General features: G+C 38.4%; 1 protein-coding gene across 1 annotated transcript; it reads left to right on the top strand.

Moving 5' to 3' along the window:
- The first annotated feature begins 6,093 nt into the window (after window positions 1-6,093).
- On the top strand, window positions 6,094-12,025 carry LOC113670171 (uncharacterized). Its single transcript, XM_027186268.2, has 4 exons — window positions 6,094-6,170; window positions 7,031-7,063; window positions 10,950-11,064; window positions 11,472-12,025. The coding sequence occupies exons 1-4, from the start codon at window positions 6,168-6,170 to the stop codon at window positions 11,879-11,881; spliced, it is 561 nt and encodes a 186-aa protein (XP_027042069.2). The 5' UTR covers window positions 6,094-6,167; the 3' UTR covers window positions 11,882-12,025.
- The last annotated feature ends 1,014 nt before the right edge of the window (window positions 12,026-13,039 follow it).

Genomic DNA, 13,039 nt, shown 5'->3' with positions numbered 1-13,039 from the left:
GTACTACTTTACAGGGGTAGAGCGAGCAAGGTGACTATTTAAGCGGGGTGGGGTAAAGTGCTGCCTTGAAAACAAAGCTCGATCGATGAGCCGGTAAATCTGACTGAATTTCAAACCATCCTCTACATATTGAGTAAACCTGGAGGAAACGACTACATAGATTGAAAACAATGATATTATCATACAATTTTAACCAGTTATTTGGCTATAGCCAAATCCAAATCCAAATCCAGCGGCTACAGTCCATTCTAAACTGTGCTGCTCGTCTTGTTAAGCGCCACTCTAAATTCGATCGTGCCTCGCCGTTACTTTTTGAGCTTCACTGGCTTCCGGTCGAGCAGCGCATTACTTTCAAAATTTTGTTATTTGTTTTTAAGTCTCTTAATGGCTTGGCTCCTTTTTATTTAAGTGATTTGATTTCCACCTATGTTCCTAGTCGTGGTCTCAGGTCTGCCTCTCTGTCACTTCTTCATGTACCTAGGTCTAATCAGAAGACCTATGGCGACAGAGCTTTTGCAGTCGCTGCCCCGCGACTGTGGAATGCTCTGCCCATTCAGATGAGGCAGCCTGGGACTACTCTAGACACATTCAAAAGGAGCCTCAAGACCCTTCTTTTTAGACAAGCTTTTTATCGTTTTTTGTAACTTTTTATTTATTTTCAAAATTGTAAAGCGCCATAGAGCTTTTAGGATATGGCGCTCTAAAAATTTATATATTATTATTATTATTATTATTAGCTAAACAGGATCGGTGCTTGAAAAATCTCTAATTTATTTAAAAGATAATGTACGAGATTCCCCTAACACATGATCATTTTGTATGATTCCCGCAACATCCCGTGATCGGGCACGATTGTCACGAGGCACGCGCAGTTCGACACCGGAGACCTCGGCAAGCATCAAAATAAAACTCATGACTAAATCAACAGGGATTGTATGTCTATGACTTCGTTACAGATAATTTTGAGAAGTTCACCCCTTTACCAAGCCATATCCATCCACTAGTTCGTAATGTACTCCAATTAAACCATATACATAATAACAATAGACAAGATAAGGTTTCAAGTTTTATTTGAGAGGCTTATAAATTGGCGATCAAACAGTAAAACGTACTGGAGGATAATGACCAAATTCAATTTAATCTGCTGAAAGAAATAAGAAATTAATAAGATTTAATGCGTGTATCAATTCGAAGCTTCAACATCCCTCCCTCCCAGGTAAGCCTTGGGGCATTTGAACTTTGATAATTGGTTTGTTGAATTAATCCCGTTTCTCTAGAATTCATTGGAAAAAAATGGAGAATCAGGTTGAAGATTGGATATGGAAACTTGGGATCTATTCAATTTTGAGGATGAATTCTTAGATTTTACCCTGTTTTTCTAGAATTTGTTGAAAAAAATGGAAAATCGGGGTAAAGATAGCGTATGGGTACCTCTGCCATTATCCACTTGTAGCATGAATGTTCAGAATTTACCTCGTTTTTCTAAAATTCACCGATCAAATGGAAAATCGGGGTAAAGATGGCATATGGGAACTGAGGGTATTAGCCACTTGCGGGCCGAATTCTTAAAATTCATATTCATCGTTTTTCTAGAATTCATTGAAAAAAAAATGGAAAATCAGGTTAAAGATTGGATTTGGCACCCAAGGATCTATTCCACTTGAAGGACGAATTCTCAGAATTTACCTCGCTTTTCTAGAATTGACAAAGAACATAAACTTCTTTTAAAATTTGTAATTTTTTTCTATCTTTCATTTTTAACTAAGACTAGCGAGCCGCACAAAGAAACACTTTTTGAAGTTGTAGGCTTCTCTTTTATTTCGGACGCGTTTCGTCTCTAATTGAGACTTCTTTAGGGAATGACTACAATTAAAGAGAAAGAATATATGATATAGCACGTTGTTGTGCTTAAGTTTTGAATTTCTATGGAAGTTAATAATAACTGAAAGCGGGCGGTATAAAAAACTCCTAATTACAATTAAATTATTGCGTATTGCTTTCAACCTTCAAAGCCGGAGCTCAAGAACTTGAACTTGCTTGACAAGCAAAGTAAACATCAACGTAGAGGCCCACGGGTACTATTCACCGTCAGATAAAACATTGTAACAGAATAATGAAAGGGTTGAGTGCAAAAGAAGCCCTTGGTGATTTGGGATGAACTACTATCGTCTCATTCCAACATGGTGTCTGTTTACTTGTGGAACCAATGGAGAACTTGACATGACATCGAGAGTCACTTAGTAGGGCTTAACAAAAGACAAATCTATGTAAGCAAAGGACAAGTTTTAAGTTTCTCTTCCAAATATTTAATGTCTTCCGATCACATTGACGTACTAATATGGCTGTCTTAAACAAGATCATTAAGCTCACGTAAAAATAAAAAAAAACAATATACATTAAATTTATAATACTGATAAATCACGTGTACGTTTTTATTTAATTGATTATTAATATTAAAGTATAAAATAAACCTCTTGGCAATGTAAGATAACTCACTAACCTTATTAATGAAATCTTACATTGTCAAGAGAGGCGTGAAAATGATAGTTAATCACTATCACTTCCTTTGCTTGATCTGCCGCTTGCTTTTCTCGGTGGGGCACAACCGGGCCGCGTCTCGTCGGGCATTCGGCACGTACGTGGCCAAACCCTTTACACTTGTGACACCGAACTGGAATAAAAATATAAATGAGAATGGGGGCGAAAAAATCTAATGGGGAAAGGAGGGGGAAGCACTCGCGTTGGAAAGGGATTGTTCATCTGACATGTTGAACATCGAGCCAAGAAGGCCCTAATAAGGTTGAAAATACCCTTAAATACATATTTTTGATTGAATAGCCAACTCAAGGCATTCACCCCTCCAAGGAGGCAAGTATCCTCTCCAAGGACACCTTTAATGCAGTGTAAACTGCTTAATACACCATCTATAGCCTCTCTGTAGAGAAGTAGCTTTGTAGTCAAAACAACAAGGATGCCATTTTTGTCACGGACAATCTTACCTTCTTGGTCAAGTTTTAGTTTGTAGACTGGTCTTTTCTGGCGACGTCGTTCAAAAAAATCGTCTTTTATACTGATTAAAGAATGCATTTAAGTTTTCATTATCCTCTGAAGAAATACCATCTTTTGGGAAAGATGTATATCCTGGAGTACAATACAAAACTGTATCTGCCAGATTTTCATAAAATATTTCTGGCATCCATTGAAGCTACAATCTGCTAAATAAAATATAGTATGTAAAAAAATCACTAAAATAAACAGGTATCATATTTAGGTCTCGCTTTTTCCTATCCTTTTCAACCAAATTCACTTTGTGCTACACTTTGATTTATCCTTATCGTCTATTCTAACTCCGCCTGTTCGTCCACATACGTATTTAACTTAGATAGAAATTTTTTTTTGCAAAAGCGAGCGAGCTGTGCAGGCTATCACCAACTCAGACGATCGAGTCCATTCCGCTCCCAGAATTCTTCAGAGTAGGAATTTTAGATATTTTCCAAGTCAATACGTTTGAAATCGCCAAATGCATGTTTTATTATAAAGATAACTGCATTGCCCCAATTGCTGCTCAATCTATTGGTAACAAGTAGCCAAATTCACGGCTATGATTCCAGAACAGCCAGTAATTATTGCAAGCATTTGTGTCGTACTAGTGTCAATTAATTTACTTAGCTCCTTAAATGCGATAGTAGCTGGCGAGCAGGCCTCATTAATAGAATATACACAGTTTCTTTTCTCTTGGCCATCATTGGTAGTGCTTCGGCACGAGTGTTTCTTCACCCACGGGTAAGTTTTAACCCATTACACCTTAACATCAGAATGCATATTCTCCATACTGTTCTCTATACACTTCTAAAGAGGCTGAAAAGGAGAATTTCTTTAACAATCAAGAGCTTCTTTACTTGTTGATCATTTCCCTTATTCTCATGACCTTATTGTTTCATTCAGGGGTGATCTTGTAAGGAGGAATTAGATGCCACTCACTCTAAGGGGTTAAAGGGTTGAGCGACGTGAGCCGGCGAGAGGTTTGTAAGGGGTCTAGCAATCATTATTAGTGTCAGACCCCCGGTAAACCTCCCCACGACTCGTTTCAAAGCTTCCCACGGGCGGAGAAACGTGCGCCCTGCAGCGCTAACTAAGGGCCTTGTCGCAAGCTAATTTCTTTTTTACGTGTTGTTATCGCGTTTTTTAATTTGACTATTCAAGGAAGGTTCCATGAATTAATCAAGTCACAGTGAGCGAACTGAGAGGTAGATCTAGAAATCTGCAACTGCAGCGCCGTTGTTCACATATAGCTATAAACGTTTTTTTACCGGCTTTCCTAACAAGGCACCACTAATTACGTTGCGATATCTGCAATGTCAAGTGACTCAAGGTTGCAGTTGTAACGTCATTTTATTTGAGAAGTGAAAAACGTATACAACATACTGGATACTGGATGCTGGCACATAAAAGTATCTCTTTTTATTTTTTCTGATTTTAAGCTCAATATCAATGCGTATAAAACGACTGAAATCCTTTGAGGCTTGACTACGTTCCCAACAACCACCGAAGAAATCCCGTGTCTCATTGATCCAATATTTAGGGGGTTTTATTTCATGCTAAACTAGGAAAAAATACTTTGGTCTCGGATCAACTTAGATGATGATGGCTACAGAGAATTGACATATATTTCGTGTGTTTCAGAACAAAAAATATTAGAAAAGGGATGCGCCGCTTCTGCGCGAGTCTTAAGGTAAACGTTTTCGGAAACATTATAAATGGGTTTTAAACGTTGTTTTTTTGCGCTTTTGGGAGGCGCGAGGTAATGAATTAACGATTCGTACGGAAACAGCCCACGTTTACAGGATGATGAAGTCCCACATATATTCAAACTTACTACAAAATTACTAAGAACTAAATTCATGCTAAAATATCAATGCGTATAAAACGACTGGAATCCTTTGAGGCTTGACTACGTTCCCAACAGCCACCGAAGAAATCCCGTGTCTCATTGATCCAATATTTAGGGGGTTTTATTTCATGCTAAACTAGGAAAAAATACTTTGGTCTCGGATCAACTTAGATGCTGATGGCTACAGAGAATTGACATATATTTCGTGTGTTTCAGAACAAAAAATATTAGAAAAGGGATGCGCCGCTTCTGCGCGAGTCTTAAGGTAAACGTTTTCGGAAACATTAAATGGGTTTTAAACGTTGTTTTTTTGCGCTTTTGGGAGGCGCGAGGTAATGAATTAACGATTCGTACGGAAACAACCCACGTTTACAGGATGATGAAGTCCCACATATATTCAAACTTACTACAAAATTACTGAGAACTAAATTCAAGTTTCTTTAAATTGTGCTAAAAAGAATAGGTAAGGATCGATATTCAGGATGATTGAATTTTGATTCGAGTGGAAATTGGGAAAGAATTTGTTTTCCGCAGAGGTAAACAAATTTTTCCAACTGGTTAGGCGGCGTTAATTTATACATAAGAACGTCGAGGTTAGAAACAGAACTGCCCACTATCCAGAGGAAACCTCTGGATAGTGGGCAGAAGCCTTCGGAAGCGCAGTGTAACTACAGGATAATTGGATGATTTAAGGCAATTTCAAAGAAAGATCAAAGAGAGAAAACTGTTATACTTCATTAACCACATAACCGTCTTACTGAGGTGTGCACGCAAACAGAACTCCGCGTTTTTCTATTTATAGGATGAAGGAATTTTTCTTGTCCGCTTGTAAAAATTGTGACAAACCTATGTGCATAGAAGATTGACTGAAATTAAACCTTTTTCTTCGAAGCTGCGGGTTTTAATGACATTTTCTTAATTTCGCCTTTTGCTTTAGAGCTAACAAATTGAAAACATTCATAACACAACAAAACATAAGCGTTTAACAACAGAGCATCTTATCTCATTACGCCATTATAAACCTACACATAATTTTTAAGGCACCATTATGTTTTTACTTCCCATCTCCGGCATCATTACACAATGGCAGACCGCCAAAGAAGTAAATAGCTTAATTTGATCTCTATGCATGGAGAAAGCGTTGGGCTATTATCACCAGTCGTGAAAAAAACGTGAGCATTTTCCTTTAAAGAATATTTAAATGAAAAGCTTCCGATGTAACTATAAAATTTCTCTTGATAGTAGTTTATCACATAGACAAGGTGCGGCTGAGAATATGGTAAGTTTTCATTTAAAATGGACCTTTTAATACTGGGGTTAAGTTCGTTTACAAAAAATGCTGGAATATATCATGCGTACTAGATACTGTTCATTTTGTCAGGCGGTATTCTCTCTGATCATAGCTAAATACATAAATTATTCACCATTCGGAGGTCCGTATTGGGAAAGAACTGTGATCGAGGTCTCGGATACCCAAGACCTTGGGCACAGTTTTTCCCAATACGAACCGACTTAGGCTGGTGAATAACATATTTGTTTTTTTTCTAACACTTAACGAAATGCTTGTCTAAAGAACCCGAATGATTTAGGGCCACAATTATGAGTTTAATTATGGGAAGATCCTCCTAAAATGAACAATTTTTTAGCGAGTAGATAATAAAGAAAACAGAGGTTATTCAAATATTAAGGAGAAGCTTCACCGAAACATTTTCATTTACGTAATGATAAAGTTAACTTAAAAGGCTTCTGAGTAAACTTTTAACATTTTTTTTTGATGAGCATCTGTCAAGATCTGACACCTTTCAATCGGAAAGGAAAAAAAAACGCAAGTACACTATTGAATGAACCACAGTACCGGTATGGTGCATTAGTTAAATCACTATCACGATGATCTTCTCTTAAAAACACTCAGAGATCTCATGGAAAGTATTATTCATTTCCAACGACGATTTATCTTCGAAGATTTACCTCTGATCAGTTTAAATGCCACAGAAAGTGAAATTGCCAGTGAATTCAAATGTATGTTTTAAAGTTGTGAGAGTCTGCTTGTTTGTTTTCCGCAATGGGGTGTGTAAATCTTGCCAGTCTTTCTTTCACCAAAAAACCGAAGGTTAAATGAAACGTTTAATTTTTTTGTAGCTAGACAAAAGGGGATTTAATACGACACTTACGGTATGTATATGAATGTAGATGATGATGTAGATATGAAATGAACGAGAGTCACATTGATTATCGTAATTGTAACTGCAATACCTCTTGTTTTAACTTTCTAAGTTACTTTTTGTAAAGGATCATCAATTTGCAAATGCTTTTTAGGCCGCGTGTCAAGTTATTTAAAAACTAATTTAGTGCATAAAATTTATTTCGAAATCAATTTTGCGGAAGACCCAAAGTGAGTTGAGAGAGAGAGAGAGAGAGAGAGAGAGAGAGAGAGAGAGAGAGAGAGAGAGAGAGAGAGAGAGAGAGAGAGAGAGAGAGAAGAGAGAGAGGAAAGAATTTATGTTATTTATCGGCTAAAAAGATGCCGCCCAGCCGGCAAAACAACATCTATTTGTAAAAAATTGCAACGAAGCTAGAAATGTTCTGCAAAGCGACTCAACACGAAACGGATACCGTCCATTGATAGCGGACCCATATCAAACTCATGGTGTACAAATAGTCTTAACATGAATGTAGTGACCACGCCCACTTCAACACCCCACTCAAATCGAGTGTAATTTTCGAATGTTTTACCATCGTGCGGATTCTCTACGGAAAAAGGACTCAATGTACCTCTGAAATATTAAACTATAATATTGTGGCTTTCTATTTCGCTAATTTTCTAACTTGAAGGTAAAGTTTTTCCCTCGTCATTTTTACCTTTTCTCCGAGCGGTTGTGTGAAATTAACAAGGCGTTTTTGATCAAAACACGACCGAGCGAAGGGTCTCGGGCGATATTTCTTTTACACAGGCGCAAATTAAAAATGTACCGCCAGAATCAAAAAGAGGAACAAATTTCCTTTGTTTGATATGTGAAGTGTAGAACAAAAAGCAGATTTACCTTCGTCAAATGGCGTTTCAAAACAGCTGTATCTTCCTCCTTTTGATTTTTCCTGTTTTGTAAGCGTGAAAGCAGTAGGAGAGGGATCGGGAAACTCAGAAAGCGCTTCGGGAATTAATCTGCCATCGTTTACTTACAAGATAAACAAGTAAGATTTGTGAAGTTCGTTGAAGTATGAAGTCGAAATAAATGCCTTTTTAAAGCTTGTTTGCTGGATTTTTCGTAAACTTCCCTGATTAATTTTTCGTTTCAGCTTACTAGTCTATACTATTTCAAAGCAATGTCAAGACGAAGACGGAGAACCATGAGTCGGTCATTTCAACAATCGTAAACAAAGTGTTTGAGCAATCAGGTATACGAGGTGTAATAATCAATAGCTGCATATCAGAAGTCTTCAGAAAGAAAGTACTCTGTCTTCAGAAAGCTGTCAAGAATGCTAATAATCGTGGCGGAAGGCAATTAAACGGGCCCTCGGTATCGATTTAAAATCATATCGATCTCAATATCATACAGTTTTGTATCTTTCTTCCGTGGATTCGCCTTTCTAACGAGGGTGTATTTTGAGAATTCATTGCAAAATCGCTTTGTTTTTTTTAATTTCCCTCTTTGACCTGTCCGCCATTTTGAAAATTCGTAACGGAGAGCATGCGCATTACGTGGGGTTAGTGGTTGCGTACACCTGGAACCGAGAAAAACAAATGTTCGTCGCAGTGGGGAAAGAGTTTGATATGGATGGGAGAAAACTGCCCGCTCTCGGAACCAATCAAATCGCAGGATTTGTAGAATACCGCCCGATTACGCACTGAGAAAAAAATAATAAAGTGATATCAGGTTTTTAAGGCGTCATCATTCAACTGTGAGCACTGAGGGTTTTAAAACTCCCATTATTTCACTGGAAGCTACCTTCAAATGCCTTAGTACGGTCAGCTCCTCCAAAGCTGGGGGCCCAGATAATATCCCAAACTGGGTCTTGCGTGACTTCGCTCCTGAGCTCGCTCAACCCCTTCGTTGTATCATCAATTCCTCGATCAGTCAAGGGACTTTACCGGACATTTGGAAATGTGCAAACATCACCCCTCTTCCCAAAACAAAGATAGTTGAGGATGCGGCGAAAGATTTGAGACCTATTTCACTGACACCAACGTTGTCCAAAATTGCCGAGCACTACGTCGTCCATGAACATGTGAAACCAGCACTTCTGAAACGCCTGGAACCCGATCAATTTGGGTGTATTCCAGGATCCTCCACTGTGCATACATTGATAAACCTGATGCACAATTGGGCGCAAGCAACAGACGGAACGGGGAACACCGTGCGGATCTTTGCGTTGGACTATAGAAAAGCCTTCGATCTGATAGATCACAGCCTCTTGCTATCGAAACTCTCGACCTACAACATCAACCCTTACATCATTAATTGGATAATAGCCTTTCTTAAAGATAGGAAACAAAGGGTCAAACTTGCACATAATTGTCTCTCAGAGTGGGGATCGGTCCGAGCAGGAGTACCGCAGGGAACAAAATTGGGACCGTGGCTATTCTTGGTTATGATAAATGATTTGAAAGTACCATCAGCCAGTGATTGTATAAAATATGTAGATGACACGACAGTGTATGAAATCATAAGCAAGGGTGGTCCTAGCAATGCTCAGTCTATGATAAACGAAGTAGCTACCTGGTCAACACTTAACTCGTTTCAACTTCATCCGAAAAAAAGTAATGAGCTAAGAGTTTCCTTCGTGCGCTCCCCTCCTTCCTACGATCTCATAGAAATTAATGGCTCTAAGGTTAGCGCCGTTAGTGTCGTGAAATTACTGGGTGTGTATTTTCAAGACAACCTCAAGTGGAACACTCACGTTACTGAGATGATTAAAAAGGCCGCTAAGCGCCTTTACTTTTTAACTCAGTTAAAGCGAGCTAAGGTACCATCACCAGAATTAGTGAATTTTTATGTTGCTTGCATTCAATCCGTCTTACTTTATGGATGTCAGGTCTACCATTATAGTCTCCCCGATTATTTGAGCTTAAGTTTAGAGCGTGTCCAAAAGAGAGCCTTGAAAATTATATACGGTTATGATAATCATTATAGAGAAGTGCTTCAGATGGCAGAGCTGAAAACCCTAAAGGATCGGAGGGAAGACCTTTGCTTAAAATTCTTTAACAACATCGTCTCCAATCCCTTGGATTGTTTGCACCACTTACTGCCTTTCGACAACCGAGATCAACTTAGGGAGTTACGACGACGCAGACCATTTAGAGTTTCCTTTAAAACAAATCGGTTCAGAGATACTTTCATTCCAGCAAGCGCAAGACATTTTAATTGACATCTATTACAATTGTATATGGGCCCATATGTAAATTAGTTCCCTTTTAGGTTTGATTTTATTGTATAGTTCTATTATATAATTTGTACACCTTTGTAATTCAGCTTCCAGCTGCTATTAAGGTATTATTAATAAACGTCTATCTATCTATCTATCTATATTTTACACATCATGTAATTACAGGTATGTGTTAGGTTTCTGCTTGCTCGTGGGAAATTTTGGCCGCATTTTTAACTATCGAATATGACATATCATAACGTATTATTTTGCTTGACAAAACATTGCACAATTTCCATTTTTCCAGTGTTTCATCGCCCGTGATAGTAAATTATCATATTTCGATCAGGATGCTTGGATCAGTCTGAGAGAAGTTGTTTTTGACGGAATTTAAATAGTACAACATACCCTCAAATTTAAATCTTGTTGTTGTCAAAACCGCTTGATTATGAAAAAATTCACCCAAAAGGAGGCGAAGTGAAATCATAAATCTGTAAAAAAGTGAGTTTTAGTAATCATTCGATTGTTCAAAAAGTATTAAGTGTCTACTGAGCGAGTCCTTTACCGCAAAAACGGTCGGAAAATGAAGGTTTGTGTTAAAGTGGGTTAAATTTGTTTCTTTTCACTTGCAGATACTGAGTACACGATTTTCTTTACATTTATTCAAAACGCTTTATTTTTTAACTCTTTACCATAGATGAAAATTCTCCTTCTTCTGTTCACCACTCTTTGGCTATCCCCAGTCTTCTACTGTTCTCGAGAAGGAGCGGTCGACAATGTGGTTATTCACGAAGTAGACATAAAAGATTTAGGTAGGGCTCTGATATAAAGTGCGGAAGGTAGCTCAAGAGAGGGATATCGATATCACTCCATATGAGACACGCATGTTATGCTATAAAAAAATATGCACTGTTCTGCGCTAGCTTAGTAAAGAAAATGTTCGAGGAAAGGAGTCTATGTCTTACAGAATGTAGAAGAAATTTTAAATCTATAATCTACCACAGCTCACACTGTTTAGCCGAATTATCATTTGTACGAAACATATCATACCGTTTCATTTACTGTTTTTTGTCAGTTTCTTATATTGCATCTCTCTCGACCTTAATTGGGTAAGCTTTTCGTGGGGGAAAATTTAGAGTAGTAAGCTTATTATGTTTGATTATAATTATATTTTATAGGCTGCATTTCTAGACTTTAACTTTCTTTTATCCGGTTTTAGATCTTGCTGGAAAAGGGTACTCCTTCGAAGAACCGGCAAAGCGATTGTATCCAGACCACACACGACTGTGCCCTGCCAAGCAACGTTATGTGAATTCCAAAGACGCGTTCAAGGGACGTTTCTCAAAGCATGCTTTCATCCTGCCAATAGCTTTCGAAATGATCTCTTGCGAAAAAAGCAATGAAACAAGCCAGTCTCCGAACGGTTCGCGCTGTCTGGGAATCATAGATTGCCAGGAGACTAAGTCGAGCGAGTACTTTATCGTGCGCGATCTTGCAAGCAGAAAAAACGGCGGCTGTATGGTTCAACGGATAGTCAAATTAAACAGTGTTCCCGTTGAATGCAGCTGTTACTGGCCCCTATTGCTTGGTAGTAGTCCTCGTCTATTTTTTAACAGACGTCGTACCTAAACCGCAATCGAAGTTTACAATTTTCTCATTTATGTCGTTCACTGTTTTAAATCCTATTGAAACTTTATCTTACAACGCTATGCCGTTGGACCTTGCTAAAATGCCACACTGTCGATATTTAAATAAATTAATATCTTATTTTCACTTGTTCTGGTGACGTCTGGTTCTCATCGGTGTTCGTAAACTGCAAGGCCAGGAAAAACAACTGCAACAGCGACGAATCGTAAGAGAGGTTGCTAAGGGCCTATTTACACGGTACGACTTTGTCGCATGCGACAAGCTTACGACAGGCTTACGACACGAATTGTTTCGTGTAAATCAAACCTACAACTCGCTTACGACTCTTAAGTCATGTCGTAGGCCTGTCGTAAGCTTGTCGCATGCGACAAAGTCGTGCCGTGTAAATAGGCCTTAATTCAGCTATAAAAACAATGAAATTATTATTCATCGTTCATGATAATTTCTCGGACGACTGAGTTCGAAGAGCACTTGTGTGCTCGACACTTTTTCGGTGTCGTCATCCGCCATTTTGAATCTTCATACGGATTACCGCTGTGCTTTCGGTCCTAGACTCCCGTTCCATTTTCCTCGTTTTAGGTTTCCTTTTCTCCGTTCTCCTTTCCCGTTCTCCTTTCCCCGTTCCCCGTTTCCTGACTTTATTAGCATCTTTCAGTGATACACTTCTGTTTTGTATGGCTCCGCTAAAATGCATTGCTGATAATTTTCTCTGAATATATTCGCCAAATTTATTTCCTTCCTCCGGCTTATCAATCGGGGTGAACCACAGAAAAAATTAAAAAAAAAAAAGTAAAACGTTAAAGTCCATCTTTATAGCTATCGGTAAGATTGTATTTACGCATGATTAGCAAACTCGATCACAAGCACGTGCAGAAAAACAAGACTTAATTTAGCATAAAAGAAGGGGAGTTTTAGCCCTGAGTTTTAGGAGATACCCACTTATTACTTTTGGCAGATAAGTTGAATTCAAAAGGAAAACAATACTTTGTCAATGAAGGTGGCACCGCTTCACCGACCGAGGATGAAAAAAGCCCACTTTAGAGGTACGCAGCCAATTGCGGAAGCAATCAACAGGACATCAAAAAAACGCATTGTTCTTTCTTCTCGATCGTTCCGAGTGTCTTTTTCTCGACCAAACGA

This window comes from Pocillopora damicornis, chromosome 9 (genome assembly GCF_964200805.1).
Source record: "Pocillopora damicornis chromosome 9, jaPocDami1.2, whole genome shotgun sequence".
NCBI lineage: Eukaryota > Metazoa > Cnidaria > Anthozoa > Scleractinia > Pocilloporidae > Pocillopora > Pocillopora damicornis.
Note: the sequence above shows the minus strand (reverse complement) of the source record. Positions and strands in the feature narration are given on the sequence as shown.

Coding starts and splice junctions, on each gene's coding strand:
- LOC113670171 (XM_027186268.2), top strand. Junction 7,064..10,949: donor GATTTAATACGACACTTACG/GTATGTATATGA, acceptor TCTTTACCATAG/ATGAAAATTCTCCTTCTTCT. Junction 11,065..11,471: donor AGTAGACATAAAAGATTTAG/GTAGGGCTCTGA, acceptor ATCCGGTTTTAG/ATCTTGCTGGAAAAGGGTAC.